Source organism: Salvelinus fontinalis, chromosome 25, assembly GCF_029448725.1.
Source record: "Salvelinus fontinalis isolate EN_2023a chromosome 25, ASM2944872v1, whole genome shotgun sequence".
NCBI classification, from domain to species: Eukaryota; Metazoa; Chordata; class Actinopteri; order Salmoniformes; family Salmonidae; genus Salvelinus; species Salvelinus fontinalis.
The window spans coordinates 16,260,709-16,281,360 of record NC_074689.1 but is presented as its reverse complement, the minus strand read 5'-3'; the positions used below and the strand labels follow the sequence as shown (position 1 = coordinate 16,281,360).

General features: G+C 42.2%; 1 protein-coding gene across 2 annotated transcripts in view; it reads right to left on the bottom strand.

Moving 5' to 3' along the window:
- LOC129822899 (dihydropyrimidine dehydrogenase [NADP(+)]-like) overlaps positions 1–20,652 on the bottom strand; it is a 213,809-nt gene that overhangs the window by 17,006 nt on the left and 176,151 nt on the right. For both annotated transcript variants that reach the window (XM_055881411.1, XM_055881410.1), the window contains exons 19-20: positions 14,861–15,003; positions 1,457–1,636 (exon numbers count right to left, since the gene is read on the bottom strand). In XM_055881411.1, coding sequence (XP_055737386.1) covers positions 1,457–1,636; positions 14,861–15,003 — 323 coding nt within the window. The remainder of the gene's footprint in view (positions 1–1,456; positions 1,637–14,860; positions 15,004–20,652) is intronic.

Here is a 20,652-nt window from a genome sequence, read left to right as displayed (position 1 = left end):
TCACCGTGCACTAGTATCAGTCAGTGTATCCAGCACCACGTTGCCCCAGGGAGATGTGATGTACAGGCTGCTTCTCCATGTCTGGGACAATGTTTCTACATGACACCACACAGCTTCACAAAAAAAAAAAAAAAAAAACCCACGCAGGCACACACACACACACACACACACACACACACACACACACTCTACCTTCTCCTCTCTCTCAGCTTCAAGACAACACCACTACCTCTTCTGCTATAATTGTTGTTGTGCTGACAATTCCCCACAACAATGGAGAGCTAATACAGCAGCAGACGAGGGAATTACTGTTTCCACTTTTCTGATATTCCTCACCTCCTACACATGTATTCCTTCCTCTCTCATCCTCCACTCATTTAGCGTTAGCATTTCAACTGTTGCATTTGCGATGCGGTGAGATGTCCCGTCGTCAGGACTGTAGTGAATCTGGAGCTTTATAGCCTTCCCTCGGTTGGTGTAGAACCCACACGCCTGTGATCTGATAACCACCTCTAATCTGGAATGCTGAAAAGAGTTTACTGAAGTTGTATTTTCCCTCATTTACATTCATTCTGGGCATTTCACATTTATTTTCTTTTTCCCATAAATATGACAGAGATTGTAGAAATGTAGAATTGTGGACTGTAAAACCTAATAGAGGGAATGTTTTGACAATTGCCTTTTGTCAAATTTGATTTGAGACTTTTTTTTATTTTGTATTGTGTTATGAACGACTGGCATTGGATTAAGACGGCGCTTGTACAAATCGTTTCCCGAGAATGATTGATGTTCTATTTCAAAGTAAACTAACAATAATAAACCATTAGGACTTTTCCTCACCGTCTGTGCTTTTTGAATTTGAATTTATAGTATCTAAGCTATTCATCATAGGCATGTCTGGCCATTTATATTAGTGCCAGAACCAGTGACTAAAGCACCTGCTCTTAGCCAAGTTATTATAGGAGGGGATTTCAGACAAAGCCACCTCTTTTGATTCAAATCTGATATTAAAGCATCCCTCAGAAGGTTGATCTGTGAGCTCCTTCAGTGAGTCAGATCCTGCTAGCTGGAAGACTAAACAGCAGCCTTGAAATCAGCTGTAGCTCTGAATAGAACAGAGCACTTAACATTCAGTGTGGACAATGCAGTAATTGCAATGTGATAAAGTCCAGGCTGCCACCAATAGTGTGATGTAAATACACAGGTACAGATGTGTCGCAGTAATACTAGTAATGCAGTAACTAAAAGCCTGCATGTCGTCTGCTGTTGAAATGATGTCTGGTTTATAATGGATGGGTAAAGGGATCAAGACCAAGAGGACCAAGCTGATAATAAGACCAAGTAAATGGAGGGGTGTAGGAGTAGCGAAGGGGAAGTGCAGTCACAGTGCAATGCTAATGGGTAAATGTGTACAGGTAGATTGAGTTAATGGTTGGATTAGCTGTCAATTACTCACCTTGCCCACCAGTTCCTCCAGTCGCGGTACATGTTTGCCCTTCTGGTGGCGCAATGTGGGAGGTGATTGTCCATCCCAGTCCTGTAGCTCCTCGATGCTCTTCAGGTAGAGCAGAGTCTTTAGACCCAGGCAGTAGTCCTCGATCAGAGTGAAGTCCTGGTTCTGCACCGCGCTGCACACCTAGTGGCGGAAACAAGCACACACACACACACACACACACACACACACACACACACACACACACACACACACACACACACACACACACACACACACACACACACACACACACACACACACTAATGATGTTATTACAATAACTTGGTCCAGGGAAAAGCATGAGCTGACACACACCCTGCCTTTCTAAGGTCTTCGAAAGCCAAGTCTACAAACAGATTCCCGACCATTTCGAATCCCACCATACCTTCTCCGCTATGCAATCTGGTTTCAGAGCTGGTCATGGGTGCACCTCAGCCACGCTCAAGGTCCTAAACGATATCTTAACCGCCATCGATAAGAAACAATACTGTGCAGCCGTATTCATTGACCTGGCCAAGGCTTTCGACTCTGTCAATCACCACATCCTCATCGGCAGACTCGATAGCCTTGGCTTCTCAAATGATTGCCTCGCCTGGTTCACCAACTACTTCTCTGATCGAGTTCAGTGTGTCAAATCGGCGGGTCTGTTGTCCGAGCCTCTGGCAGTCTCTATGGGGGTGCCACAGGGTTCAATTCTTGGACCGACTCTCTTCTCTGTATACATCAATGATGTCGCTCTTGCTGCTGGTGAGTCTCTGATCCACCTCTACGCAGACGACACCATTCTGTATACTTCTGGCCCTTCTTTGGACACTGAGTTAACAACCCTCCAGGTGAGCTTCAATGCCATACAACTCTCCTTCCGTGGCCTCCAATTGCTCTTAAATACAAGTAAAACTAAATGCATGCTCTTCAACCGATCGCTGCCTGCACCTGCCCGCCTGTCCAACATCACTACTCTGGACGGCTCTGACTTAGAATATGTGGACAACTACAAATACCTAGGTGTCTGGTTAGACTGTAAACTCTCCTTCCAGACTCACATCAAACATCTCCAATCCAAAGTTAAATCTAGAATTGGCTTCCTATTCTGCAACAAAGCATCCTTCACTCATGCTGCCAAACATACCCTTGTAAAACTGACCATCCTACCAATCCTCGACTTCGGCGATGTCATTTACAAAATAGCCTCCAATACCCTACTCAATAAATTGGATGCAGTCTATCACAGCGCCATCCGTTTTGTCACCAACGCCCCATATACTACCCACCACTGCGACCTGTACGCTCTCGTTGGCTGGCCCTCGCTTCATACTCGTCGCCAAACCCACTGGCTCCAGGTCATCTACAAGACCCTGCAAGGTAAAGTCCCCCCTTATCTCAGCTCGCTGGTCACCATAGCAGCACCCACCTGTAGCACGCGCTCCAGCAGGTATATCTCTCTGGTTACCCCCAAAACCAATTCTTCCTTTGGCCGCCTCTCCTTCCAGTTCTCTGCTGCCAATGACTGGAACGAACTATAAAAATCTCTGAAACTGGAAACACTTATCTCCCTCACTAGCTTTAAGCACCAGCTGTCAGAGCAGCTCACAGACTACTGCACCATAGCCCATCTATAATTTAGCCCAAACAACTACCTCTTTCCCCACTGTATTTATTTATTTATTTTGCTCCTTTGCACCCCATTATTTCTATCTCTACTTTGCGCATTCTTCAGCTGCAAATCTACCATTCCAGTGTTTTACTTGCTATATTGTATTTACTTCGCCACCATGGCCTTTTTTTTTGCCTTCACCTCCCTTATCTCACCTCACTTGCTCACATTGTATATAGACTTATTTTTCTACCGTATTATTGACTGTTTGTTTTACTCCATGTGTAACTATGTGTTGTTGTATGTGTCGAACTGCTTTGCTTTATCTTGGCCAGGTCGCAATTGTAAATGAGAACTTGTTCTCAACTTGCCTATCTGGTTAAATAAAGGTAAAAAAAGAAAGAAAAGAAAAACATAAAAGTAGTGGTGCTGACTAGTGGAGAAACAACTGTATGAAAATATACAAAGAAAGTTACACATAATATATGCTCTATATAAACTCCATAACCAACGTTTCGACAACCGTTACACTAACTTGGGCACACAGTGCAAAGTACTAAATATGTCATTCGGAATTACATAACACAGTGTATTGAATTCCCCCATACTCTAGTACAGGGTTTCCCAAACTTGGTCCTGGCGCCCTTCGCACTACACGGGTGATTCAAATCATTCAAGCTTGATGATGAGTTGGCTATTTGAATCAGCTGTGTAGTGCTAGAGCAAAAAACTAAAAACGTGCACACAGGGGAAGCCCAGGAACGGGTTTGGGTCCAAGACAGCGGTGTATAGGTCTCAGATACCACACTACCTACACACTGCTTACAGTCTCCACTCATTTACAATGAAATCCATCTATTTAATTAAAGGTTAGTCAGATGGAATAAGGCTGATCACGGCAGCAGTCAGTTAGAGCAGAGTGGTGAAATGGAAGGCGTGTAGTAAAACTCCTGGGTGAACCCCATTCACATGGTTTATCCTCTCTTTCCTTCCTTCAGCAAAGAGAGAGACTATCTGATCTGCATCACACACTGGGAAACCTTGTCTTTGTGCGTCTGTCTGTCTCCACTACTTCATTTTGACAGAAGCCACGGTGCCATGGTGAGTCTTAGAGCAGCCGGAGAGATAAGACGACGTGCTTATCAGACACCGCCATCTATGAGCTGAGCTGAGCTGACATCGCCTTGCACTGATCTGACTGAGAACAACTCCAGGATTAAAACGAGGCCGAGTACTGAACCTAGGGGAACACCACATCAAACAGACCAGACTGAGGTCGGGGCCTGTTTTCACAAAGCGTCTCAGAGTATCGGTGCTGATTAGGATCAGGTCCTTCTTGTCCATATACTCTTAATCATTATGATCGAAAAGACAAAACTGATCCTAGATCAGCACTACTACTTGAGATGCTTGGGTTAGGTTAGTGGGGCGATGTTTTGTCAATGTTGTTTTACATTGCTCTGAGATAGTCATAACAAATTATTTCTAGAGGGGGAATGAACGTGAATCTGTTCTGCTGTGTCATTTGTGTATTTCAAAAAGTAAATTCACCAGCGACTGGCCCCATGTTGTGAAAATTAAGGCATTTATTCTCTCAAGCTTTGGCTCAGAGATATGCTTTCATTAGGATTCTGATTTGCATAGCGCTGCTTGTTAAAAGAAAAAAAGCTGCTTGTTGCCTGCCCCTATATGCCCTGCTCCAACTAAATAACACAGAATACATTTCTGGTAAGGATGTCTACATCGTTACAACAAATAGTATTGGGGGGAAACAACTGTGGACATGCATTACATTTCAGTGATTCATAGGGAAAATATGTCAGTTATTAGAACTATACACTACTCATTCTAGGAGGTAAAGACACAACAGGTACAGAGCCTTCAGAAAGTATTCACAACCCTTGATGTTTTCCACATTTTGCTGATTAAATTTAGATTTATTGTCACTGGCCTACAAACAATACCCCATAATGTAAAATAATGGAATAATGGTTTCAGACATTTTTAAAAATTCATAAAAAATGAAAAGTTGACATTTCTTGAGTCAATAAATATTCTACCAATTTGTTATGGCAATTCTAAATAGGTTCAGGAGTAAATATGTTTTTAACAAGTTACATAATAAGTTGCATGGACTCAATCTGTGTGCAATAATAGTGTTTAACATGATTTCTGAATGATTACCTCATCTCTGTACCCCACACGTACAATTATCTATAAGGTCCCTCAGTCGCCAGTGAATTTCAAACACAGATTCAACCACAAAGACCAGGACGGTTTTCTAATGCCTCGCAAAGAAATGCACCTGGTAGATGAACAACAACAAAAAAGCAGACATTGAATATCCCTTTGAGCATGGTGAAGTTATTAATTACACTTTGGATGGTGTATCAATATACCCAGTCACTACAAAGATAAAGGTGTCCTTTCCATATCAGTTGCAAGAGAGGAAGGAAACCGCCCAGGGATTTCACCATGAGGCCAATGGTAACTAAAACAGCTAGAGTTTAACGGCTGTGAAAGGAAAAAAATGAGGATGGATCAACTAGGGCTGTGGCGGTCCCGAAATTACATCAGCCGGTGAGTGGCAAGCAAATAACTGTCGGTCTCACGGTAATTGACCGTTAATTAACATAAACACATTTAGCATCTCCTGGCTTACACACATAGCCTACAAGCCATTTAAAAAAGTATAATAAATACATGTAATATAGCCTACACATTCACAATAAATCCCTTATGTACTTTAGACAGGTCTAAAGAAGCATGATTTGATGAAAATGTTGACTATTTCAGAAGAACAGAATAGCATACTCTGAGTTGTCCTTAGGTCCTGAAGTGGCTATGCCAAATGGCTGTGGGCTACACTAGTTAATTTAGCAGACAAAATTTGCTTATAATTCTGTGGCATTACTTTATATTATGTTATAGTATGATGAATACAATTGAACAAAGCTAAATGAAAAATAAACATTTTCTCCAAACGATTTGAGGGAGTGCTCACACTATTCTGTGTTGAGCGGTTAACAAGGAAAAAGGTCCTCCTATATAGTTAATTTAGAGTTATCAATGTAACTTTAGGTGTTCTACAAATGTTGGGCTACATGTTTTGATTTTGAATACATTGTAAGGCTGAGACTCTAATGATGATTTGAAAAAAGTCACTTGAAAAGGCATGAGCGCTGCTTTTTCTTTGCAGGATGTGCACACTCCAATAGTCTCTCATTCACAATTTGACAAGCACTTGATAATGCCTCGAATTTCACAACGGCATCCCATTTGTGGCCGTAATGCACCCTAAAAGAATCCATGCCTTTTGCGGCCCGGAGTGCTGCGTTGTGCCCTTCTCCCTGAGTGTGCTGGGCAATCCGATGCGTCTCTCACTCACACGGCTCTCCGTCACGTGATTGGGTCTTTCTCCAAGGCTACAAGTGAAGACAGACACATTGGAGACGCAACTGTGCGTGTCCTTATCCAATTCTGATGTGCATATTGAAGATATTGGATGAACTGTCCACATTTACTTTTCGTCAGCCAACAAGATGAGTAGGCCTAACGAACAGCAAAAGCACTAGCTTATGTCAATCTACTATCCCCCATAGTACAAAAGTCATCCTATTCTATTCTGTGCGACAAATAAATATTACAAACAGTCTGGGACAGTTGTGGGATGCGATAGATCCCAAATTAATACAACCACTAGTGTGTTGCGTCAGCCACATTGCACAGAAAAGTTTTTTTGATGCAATGTGGCTGACGCAACACATTATCAACATTTTAAGCTGAAAGTTCTAAAGTATTAGGCTATTTCTTCACATTATAAATGCGGCAATGCGCACATGGTATTAGGCTATAAGCGCAAATGGTGCATTGTTATGGTTAAAATGATCTTCGCCGAACTTGAAACTCACACGCTGCTTATAAACTCAGCAAAAAAAGAAACATCCTCTCACTGTCAACTGCATGTATTTTCAGCAAACTTGACATGTGTACATATTTGTATGAACATAACAAGATTCAACAACTGATACATAAACTGAACAAGTTCCACAGACATGTAACTAACAGAAATTGAATAATGTGTCCCTGAACAAAGGGGGGTCAAAATCAAAGTAACAGTCAGTATCTGGTGTGGCCACCAGCTGCATTAAGTACTGCAGTGCATCTCCTCCTCATGGACTGCACCAGATTTGCCAGTTCTTGCTGTGAGATGTTACCCCACTCTTCCACCAAGGCACCTGCAAGTTCCCTGACATTTCTGGGGGAAATGGCCCTAGCCCTCACCCTGCGATCCAACAGGTGCCAGACGTACAGTTTCATAACTGTGAGCTTAATTGCCTACCGTCTATAAGCTGTTAGTGTCTTAACGACCGTTCCACAGGTGCATGTTCATTAATTGTTTATGGTTCATTGAACATGCATGAGAAACTGTGTTAAAACCCTTACAATAAAGATCTGTGAAGTTATTTGGATTTTTGGAAAGGGTCCTGAAAAAGGAACATTTCTTTTATATGCCAGTTAGGCTCTACACCCCATGTAAAGCGGATTAATGTGCTTAATTTTAAGAAGTTATTTGGCCACTTTAATTATGATACAAACCTTTTTAAAACATATAGGCCTATGGGCTAGGCTACATGAGGTGTGTGACTTATGATTCACAAAAGAAAAAGTATTGTTTCTTATGCTGGGCATCCTTCACAAGTGATAATATATCATTCACAAGTGATAGGCTAATATTGTCACCCATCAGACTATTCTTGACTTAATCTTGTCTTTACATATACTAAATAATATGTGTGTGACATTTGTTTGGATTTAGAAGGGACCATTATCATGCACCTGTATCGAAACAGAGGCAGCGGGAAAAATACATGTCATCTATGCACTTAAATAGGGAATGGAGAACGCTTTTCCCCGTGGTTCATTTTCATGCCAGCCAGGTAGGCTATACTCCTGTTGTAAATATAAACAATGTGCTTAACAGCCTATAGAAATGTTGCGCAACATGAGCTGATGGGCTCTCATGAAGTGTTTGACTAGATGTTCAAATACACTTGCATTGATGTCAGAGTTATTACAGGGACAGTAGAGTGCTGAGTAGCAGGCAGTTATCAAGTTTGGTAGGCTACCATTGACCAGCAGCAGCATCAGAGCTTGGAAAAGCTGAATTACCGTGACTAAGCGGTCATGTGGAATATGACTGCCTTCAAGACACGTGACCGCCGGTGTGGCGTTAATACAGTCACCGCAGCAGCCCTCCACAATACTAACTTAATTGACAGAGTCAAAAGAAGGAAGCCTGTACAGAATACAAATATTCCAAAACATGCATGCTGTTTACAACAAGCCACTAAAGTAATACTGCAAAAAATGTGGCAAAGCAATTAACTTTTTGTCCTGAATACAAAGTGTTATGTTTGGGGCAAATTCAATACAACACATTTCTGAGTACCACTCTCCATATATTCAAGCATAGTGGTAGTTACATCATGTTATGGGTATGCTTGTAATCGTTAAGGACTGGGGAGTTTTTCAGGATAAAAAATAAACTGAAAGGAGATAAGCAAAGGCAAAATCCTAGATGAAAACTTGGTTCAGTCTGCTTTCAATTCACCTTTCAGCGAGACAATAACCTAAAACACAAGGCCAAATTTACATTGAAGTTGCTTACCAAGAAGACAGTAAATGTTCCCGAGTGGCCAAGTAACAGTTTTTACTTAAATCTGCTTGAATATCTATGGTAAAACCTGAAAATGCTTGTCTAGCAATGATCAACAGCCAATTTGACAGTGCTTGAAGAATTTTGAAAGGGGCAAATGTTGCACAATCCAGGTGTGGAATGTTCTTAGAGACCCAGAAAGACTCTTGCCAAAGGTGATTCTAACATGTATTGACTCAGGGGGTTGAATACTAATCAAGATATATTAGTGCTTAGATTTTTCATAAATCTTTTACAACTGTTAGAATTGTTCTTACCCTTTGAAATTACACAGTATTTTGTGTAGATCGTTCTCCAACAATTACAATTTTAATTCCACTTTGAAACACAACAAAATGTGGAAAAAGTCAAGGGGTGTGATTACTTTCCAAATGCACTGTATATCTCTGATCAAAAAGAAGTGAAAAATATGCAAATGCTTGTTGTTGGAGGAGAGTTGTGGTGAAAGAAAACTAAAACATAGGGCTGGAAACGTGTTGCTGTGTACTCTTCTACCACCTTACTTTACATCAGAGGGAAATAGAGCAGGTCTCTCCTGAGAAAAACACGTGTTAAATAGTGTCCGTCCACCCACGGAGGAAAGAGCCGTCAGCAGAAATCTGAGGACAGTCTTCTTTATGAGAGCCATTAGAGAGTAAATATGAATCACATTCTATTAAATGGCTAGGTACAGCAGTTTACCATACTGTCATGTACTGTAGCAAGTATTCTCTTATCAGTCCAACTGTAAAGGCTTATTGGTCGAATATGGACGGAAAATACATTAATGAGCAAGCGCACACCAAACACACACACTGCACATTATATTATCACAGAATATGTTCTATAATAAGTAAATTGACAGTGAGCTTGCTTTTTGAAAGAAATTATGTTATATCTTCAGAGTCCTACTGCTGAATCTGGGCCTTACATTGTGTGTGTGTGTGTGTGTGTGTGTGTGTGTGTGTGTGTGTGTGTGTGTGTGTGTGTGTGTGTGTGTATGTGTGTGTATATAGAAGAATGTCCATTAGTGCTTTTCATTTTGCTCAGAACATCAAAGTATGTGATGTCCTCGCGTGCTGCATTTAGCGTTAATGTAGCCGACTGCTGAAATAAATCGAAGTGAGAATTTCTAAGTAGTTTTCAGGCAATTGAGACAGCAGGTCCTTTTTATCTGCTCTGAAAACTGGGGCTACGCATTGATTTCAACTCCTTCTGAGATCTGAAATGCTTTTAGATTCCCTGCTCTCCCTCTCGACCTCTCCCTCTTTCTCTTTTTGTACCTCTCTTTCTCTCTGACTCTGTCAGCTCTTTTATTCCCGATGATAGAATCCTGGCATTTAGTACAACAGCGTCTTCGCCAAAAGAAAGATCGATTCATTCAGCTTTCAAATGCTACAATGACTATGGATGAACCAACCTCAGTGCTTTTGATTTCGCTCCTATGTCTGATACTTAGATCCTAACCACTGATATTTAGTCTTGATCTTCAGCTAAAAGAGAAACCAAGTCTGGGGGGGAAAGTAAATACATTTTTACAAGTCAATGAATATGAGCAATTTCCAGTAGAGTTCAGTTAGGGGTTGTGGTGAGGTGGACAGAAACGTAACCTTTCCTCTGAAGAGTTGAATAGTTTGCATGTTGAATGGACTGCTATTCATTTCAGTCACGCTGGCAACGTTTGGATGTTTTCAAAAGGTACTATTACAAATTCCTGATGTTTACTGGGCTCACACAACAAGTCATGTTAGCTACTTGACAATGGGTCTTTCATGGCAGTTCAGAACTGTTGACGTGCACCAAGGACAAGGGGAATGGTCACCCTGGGTCATTAAAATCTAACTAGTTGGTCATCAGTGAAATATAGCTCCATTTCCTTCTAAAGACATGTCAATAAAATAACTGGCTGAATCTCCATCACTGGCCAAATCACCATAACAAAGCAGGCACTTCACAATTCAATCAAAATGATGAAAAATAACTGCGATAACTGGGATAGCACATTGCTACTTTACAACATTGATCAGATTTAAATTGGGCTTTTATTAAAGACCAAGGTAATCAATTATTGCATTGAATACAAGAAGGTGATCATAAGATGCATGTTAATGGACCTTATCCACATCGTAATGGTGCAGTAAAGGGCATATGAGAAAACAAATATTGCACACATGTAGTAGCTGATAGTTACATGGCCAAGGAGAGCAAGAAGAAAAGAGAGAAGGGGGGAGAGAACCCCTCCAGGGTCATTGCAAATTAATGTTTTTGTGAACGAATTAACTAAGAAGTATCGATTTACAAGTGAATCTCATCAACCCCTGACTACAGTATGTGAATTCACAAGTATCTATTTTAGCTATGCAGCATTTTGGATTTTTCCTTCTCAAAGCTTTAATGTCTGTCAAATAATGGTTTACAAAACTTTTTTTAAAGTAGATTCACTGGGTTTTCACTGACCTGGCTTCTCAGTTAAGGTTTCCTTAAGAAACATTATTATACTATCTATCTAGAAATCAATCAAAACGATGTGTCTAAGTCTCCATAACAAAAGCCTGACCTTGAAGCACTGCTCTCACCATGTGTTGTAAATGACAAGCATACTTTCAAGGCTTCCCTTTGCAACAACTTCTTTATAAAATCTTCAAGACCAAGAAGCAATGATGGGTCTATGAGAGACGGGTAGTTCCTGAATGGACTTCATCACATTGTTTGTTCTGAGAAGAATGTGTCTGATGCATCTCAGAACCAATCATGGTCTATTTCAGACAACACAGTATGTCCCTCTTTCTGTACTACATACAGTACAATCCACAGAGCCTATAGCGGTGATTCTCACATTCAACACCCACCATCGTTCTTTAGTCTTCAACTTCAGAGTGACAAGACGTGCTGATTGTAACCGCCAGGTATTACAACATATTGTTTTAGACCAATTCTGCATTCAATGCCTTTTCACTGTTCATTTCCTTGGCGATTCATATTAATTTGCTACTGTGTGTGGAGACACCATCTTACTGTTGTATGTCTGACAAAACCAGACAAATACAGACCCACACAGCCTTTTGATAAATGTGTTCAGGCCATGGGAAAGAAGTCATCGGAATTGCGTTTGGACTAAAATATGTCTGTACGTGTATGATTCCATTTCGACCAAAATGACAAACAACTCTGTGCTATCCCCCTCACATGAAGAAACAAAATCACGCATCTCTTAACCACAGAAAGTTACCCAAACTTATCTGAAGCTAACTTATAATCCATCCATTAAACTGTATAATTACAATGACAAACTTGTATTCTCTTTTATCAAGGTAAAAAGCATACAAATGAATGAAATTTCAAATGATGATTGAATCGCGCTCAATGGAATACAAATGAAGGCTTTTCAAAAGACAGAACACTTCTCCCTAAATAGATGGCATTCTGATTTCATCGAGAGCGTTATTTTTTTTTATTCTGTAATTAACTTTTCCCATTAATTCAGTGGGAGGAATCTCTGGTTGCATGCGCTGAGACTCCTCAGATCCCCTGTGTTAAGATTTGACAGCGCAGGTGGAGGGGTGGTATTACCAAAATATTAAATCATCTAGAAAGAGAAAACCATAAAGAGTGGATGCATTTATTCACAGATTGTGATTCAATTTGCATGCTGATTCTGTTGCTGATTACTCCCTAGGCACGAACCACTGAGGGAAGTTAAATGAACAGTGAAGTTAAAAACCCACTTTCCCAATTTAAATATCAAAAGTTGAGGGAATATTTAAGTAATAAAGTTGAAGAAAGGAATTCTTGGCCTTGGTCTGTATACTGCCATAGCGACACATTGTGGTGTCTGCCTAGCAGTGTGTTTGAGGCTTGGTAACATGATCAAACAGACCGATATAACAGCTACACGACAACACAAACCAAACCAGTGTAAGTGTAACACATGTACACACAGCAGATGGAGTATTGAACGCAAACAATGATTTTCACAGCCAGCGGCTCAGCTTGAGATAAAGTATACTTAACAGTACAGTGTGTCATGTCTGAATCTGCTTACTAGTAAAAAACAATACAGCTATATGTTTTATTGTCATATACACCAGTTTACATACACTGAGGATGGAGTCATTAAAACTCGTTTTTCAAACACTTCACAAATTTCTTGTTAAACTATAGTTTTGTCAAGTCGGTTAGGACATCTACTTTGTGCATGACACAAGTCTTTTTTACAACAATTGTTTACTGATAGATTATTTCACTTTATCACAATTCCAATGTGTCAGATGTTTACATACACTAAGTTGACTGTGCCTTTAAACAGCTTGGAAAATTCCAGAAAAAGATGTCATGGCTTTAGAAGCTTCTGATAGGCTAATTGACATCATTTGAGTCAATTGGAGGTGTACCTGTGGATGTATTTCAAGGTCTACCTTCAAACTCAGTGCCTCTTTGTTTTACATCATGGAAAAATCAAAAGAAATCAGCCAAGACCTCAGAAACAAAATTGTAGACCTCCACAAGTCTGGTTCATCCTTGGAAGCAATTTCCAAATGCCTGAAGGTACCATGTTCATCTGTACAAACACCATGGGACCACACAGCCGTCATACCGTTCAGGAAGGAGACGCGTTCTGTCTCCTAGAGATGAACGTACTTTGGTGAGAAAAGTGCAAATCAATCCCAGAACAAAAGCAAAAGACCTTGTGAAGATGCTGGAAGAAACAGGTACAAAAGTATCTATTTCCACAGTAAAACGATTCCTATATCGACATAACCTGAAAGGCCGCTCAGCAAGGAAGAAGCCACTGCTCCAAAACCGCCATAAAAAAGCCAGACTACGATTTGCAACTGCACATGGGGACAAAGATCGTACTTTTTGGAGAAATGTCCTCTGGTCTGATGAAACAAAAATAGAACTGTTTGGCTATAATGACCATCATTATGTTTGGAGGAAAAGGGGGGAGGCTTGCAAACAGAAGAACACCATCCCAACCTTGAAGCACGGGGGTGGCAGCATCATGTTATGGGGGTGCTTTGCTGCAGGAGGGCCTGGTGCACTTCACAAAATAGGAAAATTTGGTGGATATATTGAAGCAACATCTCAAGACATCAGTCAGGAAGTTAAAGCTTGGTCGCAAATGGGTCTTCCAAAGGGACAATGACCACAAGCATACTTCCGAAGATGTGGCAAAATGGCTTAAGGACAACAAAGTCAAGGTATTGGAGTGGCCATCACAAAGCCCTGACCTCAAGCCTAAAGAAAATTTGAGGGCAGAATTGAAAAAGCGTGTGCGAGCACAGAGGCCTACAAACCTGACTCGGTTACACCAGCTTTGTCAGGAGGAATGGGCCAAAATTCACTCAACTTATTGTGGGAAGCTTGTGGAAGGCTACCCGAAATGTTTGACACAAGTTAAACAATTTTAAAGCCAATGCTACAAAATACTAAATGAGTGTAGGTAAACTTCTGACCCACTGGGAATGTGATGAAAGAAATAAGCTGAAATAAATCATTCTCTCTACTATTATTCTGACATTTCACATTCATAAAATAAAGTGGTGATCCTAACTGACCTATGACAGGGAATTTCTACTAGGATTAAATGTCAGGAATTGTGAAAAACTGAGTTTAAATGTATTTGGCTAAGGTGTATGTAAACTTCAACTGTAGGTTCAGTGAAATAGTTATACAACACACCTGGAGCAAATTAGGGACCAGTGCTTTGATCAAGGTCACATCAAAAGATTTTTCACCTTGTCGGCTCAGGTATTCCAACCAGTGACCTTTCAGTTACTGGCCCAACAGTCTAATCGCTAGGCTACCTGCCACCCCTAGTATAAATGGTATATGGTGAGATGGAGGAGGCCAGATGGCAGTGTGTTGACTGTATCAGCAGCATAGAAGCACTAAACAAAAGAAAGAAAGAAAGAAAGAGAGAAAGAGAGAAAGAAAGAAAGAGAGAAAGAAAGAGAGAGAGAGAGAGATGGTTGCAGTGCTGTTACCTGCAGAGGTAGAGACGAGAGAAACAGAGAGAGGCGAGGGAGAAGTGGAGAGACAGAAAGAGAGGTAGATGTTTGCAGAGCCGTACCTGCAGGACAGAAGCTCCAGCATGAAGGAACTGCAGACCAGACTCCGCAGAGTCGATGCCCCCGGTAGCCAGGATGGGAAAGCCAGGCAGGCTTTTGGCGATGGCGGATACAGCACGCAGTGCGATGGGCCGGATGGCGTTTCCTGTAGACAGAAACATAAATGCCGAAACAGTGGCAGAAATCACCACTTACATACATGTATACCTGCGGATGTGTAGGGGCTAGCTAGGGACGGGTCCAATTATTTTTGTTGATGGACTTGGCTAACGCGTTACCGGCATTTTTACTTTTTATTTTATTTTATTTCACCTTTATTTAACCAGGTAGGCCAGTTGAGAACAAGTTCTCATTTACAACTGCGACCTGGCCAAGATAAAGCAAAGCAGTGCGACAAAAACAACACAGAGATACACATAAACAAATGTACAGTCAATAACACAATAGAAAAATCTATGTACAGTGTGTGCAAATGTAGGAGAGTAGGGAGGTAAGGCAATAAGTGGGGCCATAGAGGCGAAATAATTACAATTTAGCATTAACTTTGGAGTTGTAGATGTGTAGATGATGAAGTGCAAGTAGAGATACTGGGGTGCAAAAGAGCAAGAGGGTAAGTAATAATATGGGGATGAGGTAGTTGAGTGTGCTATTTACAGATTGGCTGTGTACAGGTACAGTGATCGGTAAGCTGCTCTGACAGCTGATGCTTAAAGATAGAGAGGGAGATATAAGACTCCAGCTTCAGAGATGTTTGCAATTTGTTCCAGTCATTGGCAGCAGAGAACTGGCAGGGAAGGTGGCCAAAGGAAGTGTTGGCTTTGGGGATGGCCAGTGAAATATACCTGCTGGAGCGCGTGCTACAGGTGGGTGTTGCTATGATGACCAGTGAGCTGAGATAAGGCGGGGCTTTACCTAGCAAAGACTTATAGATGACTTGGAGCCAGTGGGTTTGGCGACGAATATGTAGTGAGGGCCAGCCAACGAAAGCATATAGGTCGCAGTGGTGGGTAGTATATGGGGCTTTGGTAACAAAACGGATGGCACTGTGATAGACTACATCCAGTTTGCTGAGTAGAGTGTCGGAGGCTATTTTGTAAATGACTTCGCCGAAGTCAAGGATCGGTAGGATAGTCAGTTTTACGAGGGTATGTTTGGCAGCATGAGTGAAGGAGGCTTTGTTGCGAAATAGGAAGCCGATTCTAGATTTAATTTTGGGATTGAAGATGAATAATGTGTGTCTGGAAGGAGAGTTTACAGTCTAACAAGACACCTAGGTATTTTTTAGTTGTCCACATATTCTAAGTCAGAACCGTCCAGAGAAGTGATGCTAGTCGGGTGGGAGGGTGCAGGCAGCTTTCGGTTGAAGAGCATGCACTTAGTTTTACTAGCATTTAAAAGCAGTTGGAGGCCACGGAAGGAGTGTTGTATGTTCCAAGATGGCGTAGCAGTGGGATGTCTGTTTTGATTGTCCTGTCCCATCCCGTGTATATATCGTTTTCTTCATATATATTTCTATTATTTTTTAAATCTCATTTTCCATCTACGGACTGAACATACTCTCCTGCAACCCGCCTCACTCAATGTGGTATGGATCTGCTATTTTTACACTTTTGAACTGGACCCCCTTCAGAAGCTAGCCAGCTAACTAGCTATGAGCTAGTAGTCAGTTAGCCACTGCTAGCAGTCATCACCGTTAACTCGGACATCTGCCAGCCTCAGCCTGGGCCACTCCTGCCAGCCTTCACAGCGCCATATCTACCCAGAGCATATCGGACTGCTTTTCTCGAACACATCTCCGGATTCCTACCGCAAGTTCTGAACCTTTACTCCTGACCATCGCAGCTAGCTAGCTGCTATTCGAGTGGCCACTCTTGTCTAACATCTCTGTCCCGAAGCATGCACCAGTTTGCCTGGAGCTAGCCTCGAACTAGGCCCATCTTCCGGCTAGCCGAAGAGATCCTTCAAGTAATTCCTGGGCTTCAATTACCTCTTTTGCCAATTGACCTGGACCCTTTGCTGGTGACATGGGGCATCGCCGATCCATCACGACTGGTCTACCAACGTAACCGTCCGAGGAGGTTTCTGTCCCAAAGCAAGCACCAGTTAGCCTGGAGCTAGCCTGGAGCTAGGCCCTTCTCCAGGCTAGCCGAAGAAATCCATCAGATAATTTCTGGGCTTCAATGCCTCTTCTGCCAATTGACCTGGACCCATTGCTGCCGACACGGAGCCCCGCCGATCCATCACAACTGGTCTGCCGACGTAACCATCCGAGGAGGTTTCAACAGGCTCTCCCATTGCGACGTCCCCCTGAGGCCCATCTGCTAGCCCTGGCCTGCTAGCTGTCTGAATCGCCGTGTCTCCAGCTCGCCTAGCTACTCACTGGACCCTATGATAACTCGGCTACACATGCCTCTCCCTAATGTCAAGATGCCTTGTCTATTGCTGTTTTGGTTAGTAATTTTTGTCTTATTTCACTGTAGAGCCTCCAGCCCTGCTCAATATGCCTTAGCTAGCCCTTATGTTCCACCCCCCACACATGCAGTGACTGCACCTGGCTTAAATGGTGCCTCTAGAGACAAAACCTCTCTCATCGTCACTCAATGCCTTACCTCCACTGTACTCACATCCTACCATACCCTTGTCTGTACATTATGCCGTGAATCTATTATTCCGCACCCAGAAACCTGCTCCTTTAACTCTCAGTTCCGAATGCACTAGACAACCAGTTTTTTAACCTTTAGCCGTACTCTTATCCTACTCCTCCTTTGTTCCTCTGGTGATGTAGAGGTTAAACCAGGCCCTGCAGCCCCCAGCATCACTCCCATTCCCCAGGCGCTTTCATTTGTTGACTTCTGTAACCGCAAAAGCATTGGTTTCATGCATGTTAACATCAGAAGCCACCTCCCTAAGTTTGTTTTGTCCACTGCTTTAGCACACTCCGCCAACCTGGATGTCCTAGCCGTGTCTGAATCCTGGCGAAATATATACGAAGAAAACAATACATACACGGGACGGGACAAGAAAAGACAAAAACAGTCGTCCGACTGCTACGCCATCTTGGAAAAATGAGATTAGTTCACCGTAAGTGATAAGAGGGAAAATAAGAGTGAGGATAGGGAATCAGAAAGGCCTGTATTGCACCAAATGTCTTTTGAAATATGGAGAGAAGTGAATATCTTGTAATTTAATTTATCTTCCCAGGGTATTACATTAATACAGACTCTTAAGGGTACTACAGGGTGCCGTCGCAATCTCTCCCTCTTTGTACGTCTCTCGCTCTGTATGTCACTCCCCACCTCTCCATCCCTCACTCTCTAGCGCTCTCTCTGTCTCTCTGCCTCTCTCCCTGTGGCCTAGGTGGCCTAGCATTGCACGGGACGATCCAGTCTCCACCTCTCACTCTCTATCGCTCTCTCTGTCTCCCTGCCTCTCTCCTTGTGGCCTAGCATAGCACGGGATGTTCTAGTCCCCCTCTCCATCTCTCACTCTATCGCTCACTCTCCCCGTGGCCTACCATAGCGCAGGATGTTCCAGTCTCTGGATCTAAATAAGTGTAGACAATGTCTGTCTCTGATCAATGGGAGAAAAGCCTGCCTGCTAAATGAGGTTAAATCTAATGTGATAAACTGCTCCATCTGTCAGTGGGATTGGACTGGAGGCTTTAATTCATTCAGGAGGTGGGAGAGACAGGTAAATAAATAAGGGGTGTAACATTAGAAGATGCATGAAGAGCGGAGCTTTCTAGGGCTTTGACAGGCTGGGAGAAGAAAACACTTCTTTTTTTTTCTTTTAGTCAGACTTCTTAATGACACTGTAGCGGTAATTCATGGATATGGTTGTGTTGTTGTTTTCCATGTGTGGCTGACTGATGCCATTTAATGTGTGCAGGCATCTGTAAATAGCAGAAGTTCAAGAGAGAACTTCATATCTCAAGTTGTGCACGTTAACACAGCCTGCATGTTCCTATATGTTTCTATGACTGTATTTATGGTTTCTGAGACCTCTGTCTTTCCATCAAGTCTCCTCTAGTAACATCCACCAAATACTGCTGTCCTCTTGTACTGTAGTATCCTCCTCCTGCTCCTTTCCACAACAAACCATAGCTAACCCACTACCTCCTATCCCTTCAATACCACCCCCATACTTTCACCACAACATTGCAGGGCAAATCAATTGTAACAGCCAAATCAGCTCATGTTTGGCGTATATTTGGTTTGGAAGGCTGTTCCTGTGAATCTGTGATGAGTTGTTGCTGTATCCCGTGAACAAATTGCATCCTTTTCTGTTAAATGTAACTGATTACAAAAAACTAACTTGAATTCTTACGTTACCATCAGAAATATTGTAATCAGATTACATATACTTTTGAAAAAATAGATGATTACTTCTTGGACTACTTTTAAATTCAAAATTATTTGTCACCTTTCTGCTTTCTCAAAGACATTCAAATCAGCACTGAAAAAAGGCGAAAGTTTAAGTTTGTTCCACCTGAGCGAGTCTGATCACAAATCAGACACCAGTATGATGACACCAAAGTTGATTGCGGCAAAAGAGCAAGAATAGGCTGCCCAAGCTGTCTTCGAATGGTGCAAATGCTGTTGGAATCCAAAGATTATCCTACATCAATAAAGGCTTGGAGGTAAGCACGACAGCAGAGTGTAGCCTACAGGCGATACGGATATCACACTGCTGCTCTCTTAGGTATCCCTTTCACCTTTCCTTTCATTTGTACTGAACAAAAATATAAATGCAACATGCAACTATTTCAATGATTTTACCTAGTTTCAGTTCATATAAGGAAATCAGTCAATTTAATTAAATTCATTAGGCCCTAATTTAATGATTTTACATGATTGGGCAGGGGTGCAGCCATGGGGGGACCTGGGACAGCATAGGCCCACCCACTTTGGAGCCAGGCCCAGCCAATCAGAATGAGTTTTCCCCCACAAAAGGGCGTTATTACAGACAGAAATACTCCTCAGTTTCATCAGCTGTCCAGGTGGCTGGTCTCAGATGATCCCATAGGTGAAGAAGCCGGACGTGGAGGTCCTGGGTTGGCATGTTTACACGTGGTCTGCGGTTGTGAGGCCGGTTGGCCGTACTGCCAAATTCTCTTAAACGACGTTGCGGCTTATGGTAGAGAGGTTAACATTAAATTATCTGGCAACAGTTCTGGTGGACATTCCTGCAGTCAACATGCTAATTGCACACACACTCAAAACTTGAGACATCTGTAGCATTGTGTTATGTGACAAAACTTCACATTTTAGAATAGCCCTACATAGGTGCACCTGTGTAATGACCATGCTGTTTAATCAGCTTCTTGATATCACCTGTCAGGTGGGGGGATTATCTTGGCAAAGGAGAAATGTTCACGCACAGGTATGTAAAGAAATGTGTGCACAAAAGAGAAATACGTTTTGTGCGTATGAAAAAATTCTGGGATATTTAATTTCAGCTCATGAAACATGGGACCAACAATTTACATGTTGCGTTTATATTTTTGTTCAGCACAGCTATAATGGTTTACCTCATCTTTACTAGAGGCTGTTCCCCTACTAATCTCACTGCAACCCCCCACCAGGTCTCTGATCACTACTTTGTTTAATTTTCTGTCTTCCTTTCCTCCAACCCTAGGCACTCAGCCCCTACCCAGATGGTCATGCGCAGTCACAATCTTCGCTCTCCCTCCCACTACTCCTCTTCTATCCTATCATCTCTCCCTTCTGCTAAATCCTTCTCCCTCCTGTCTCCTGATTCTGCCTTTTCGACCCTACTCTCCTCCCTTTCCGCA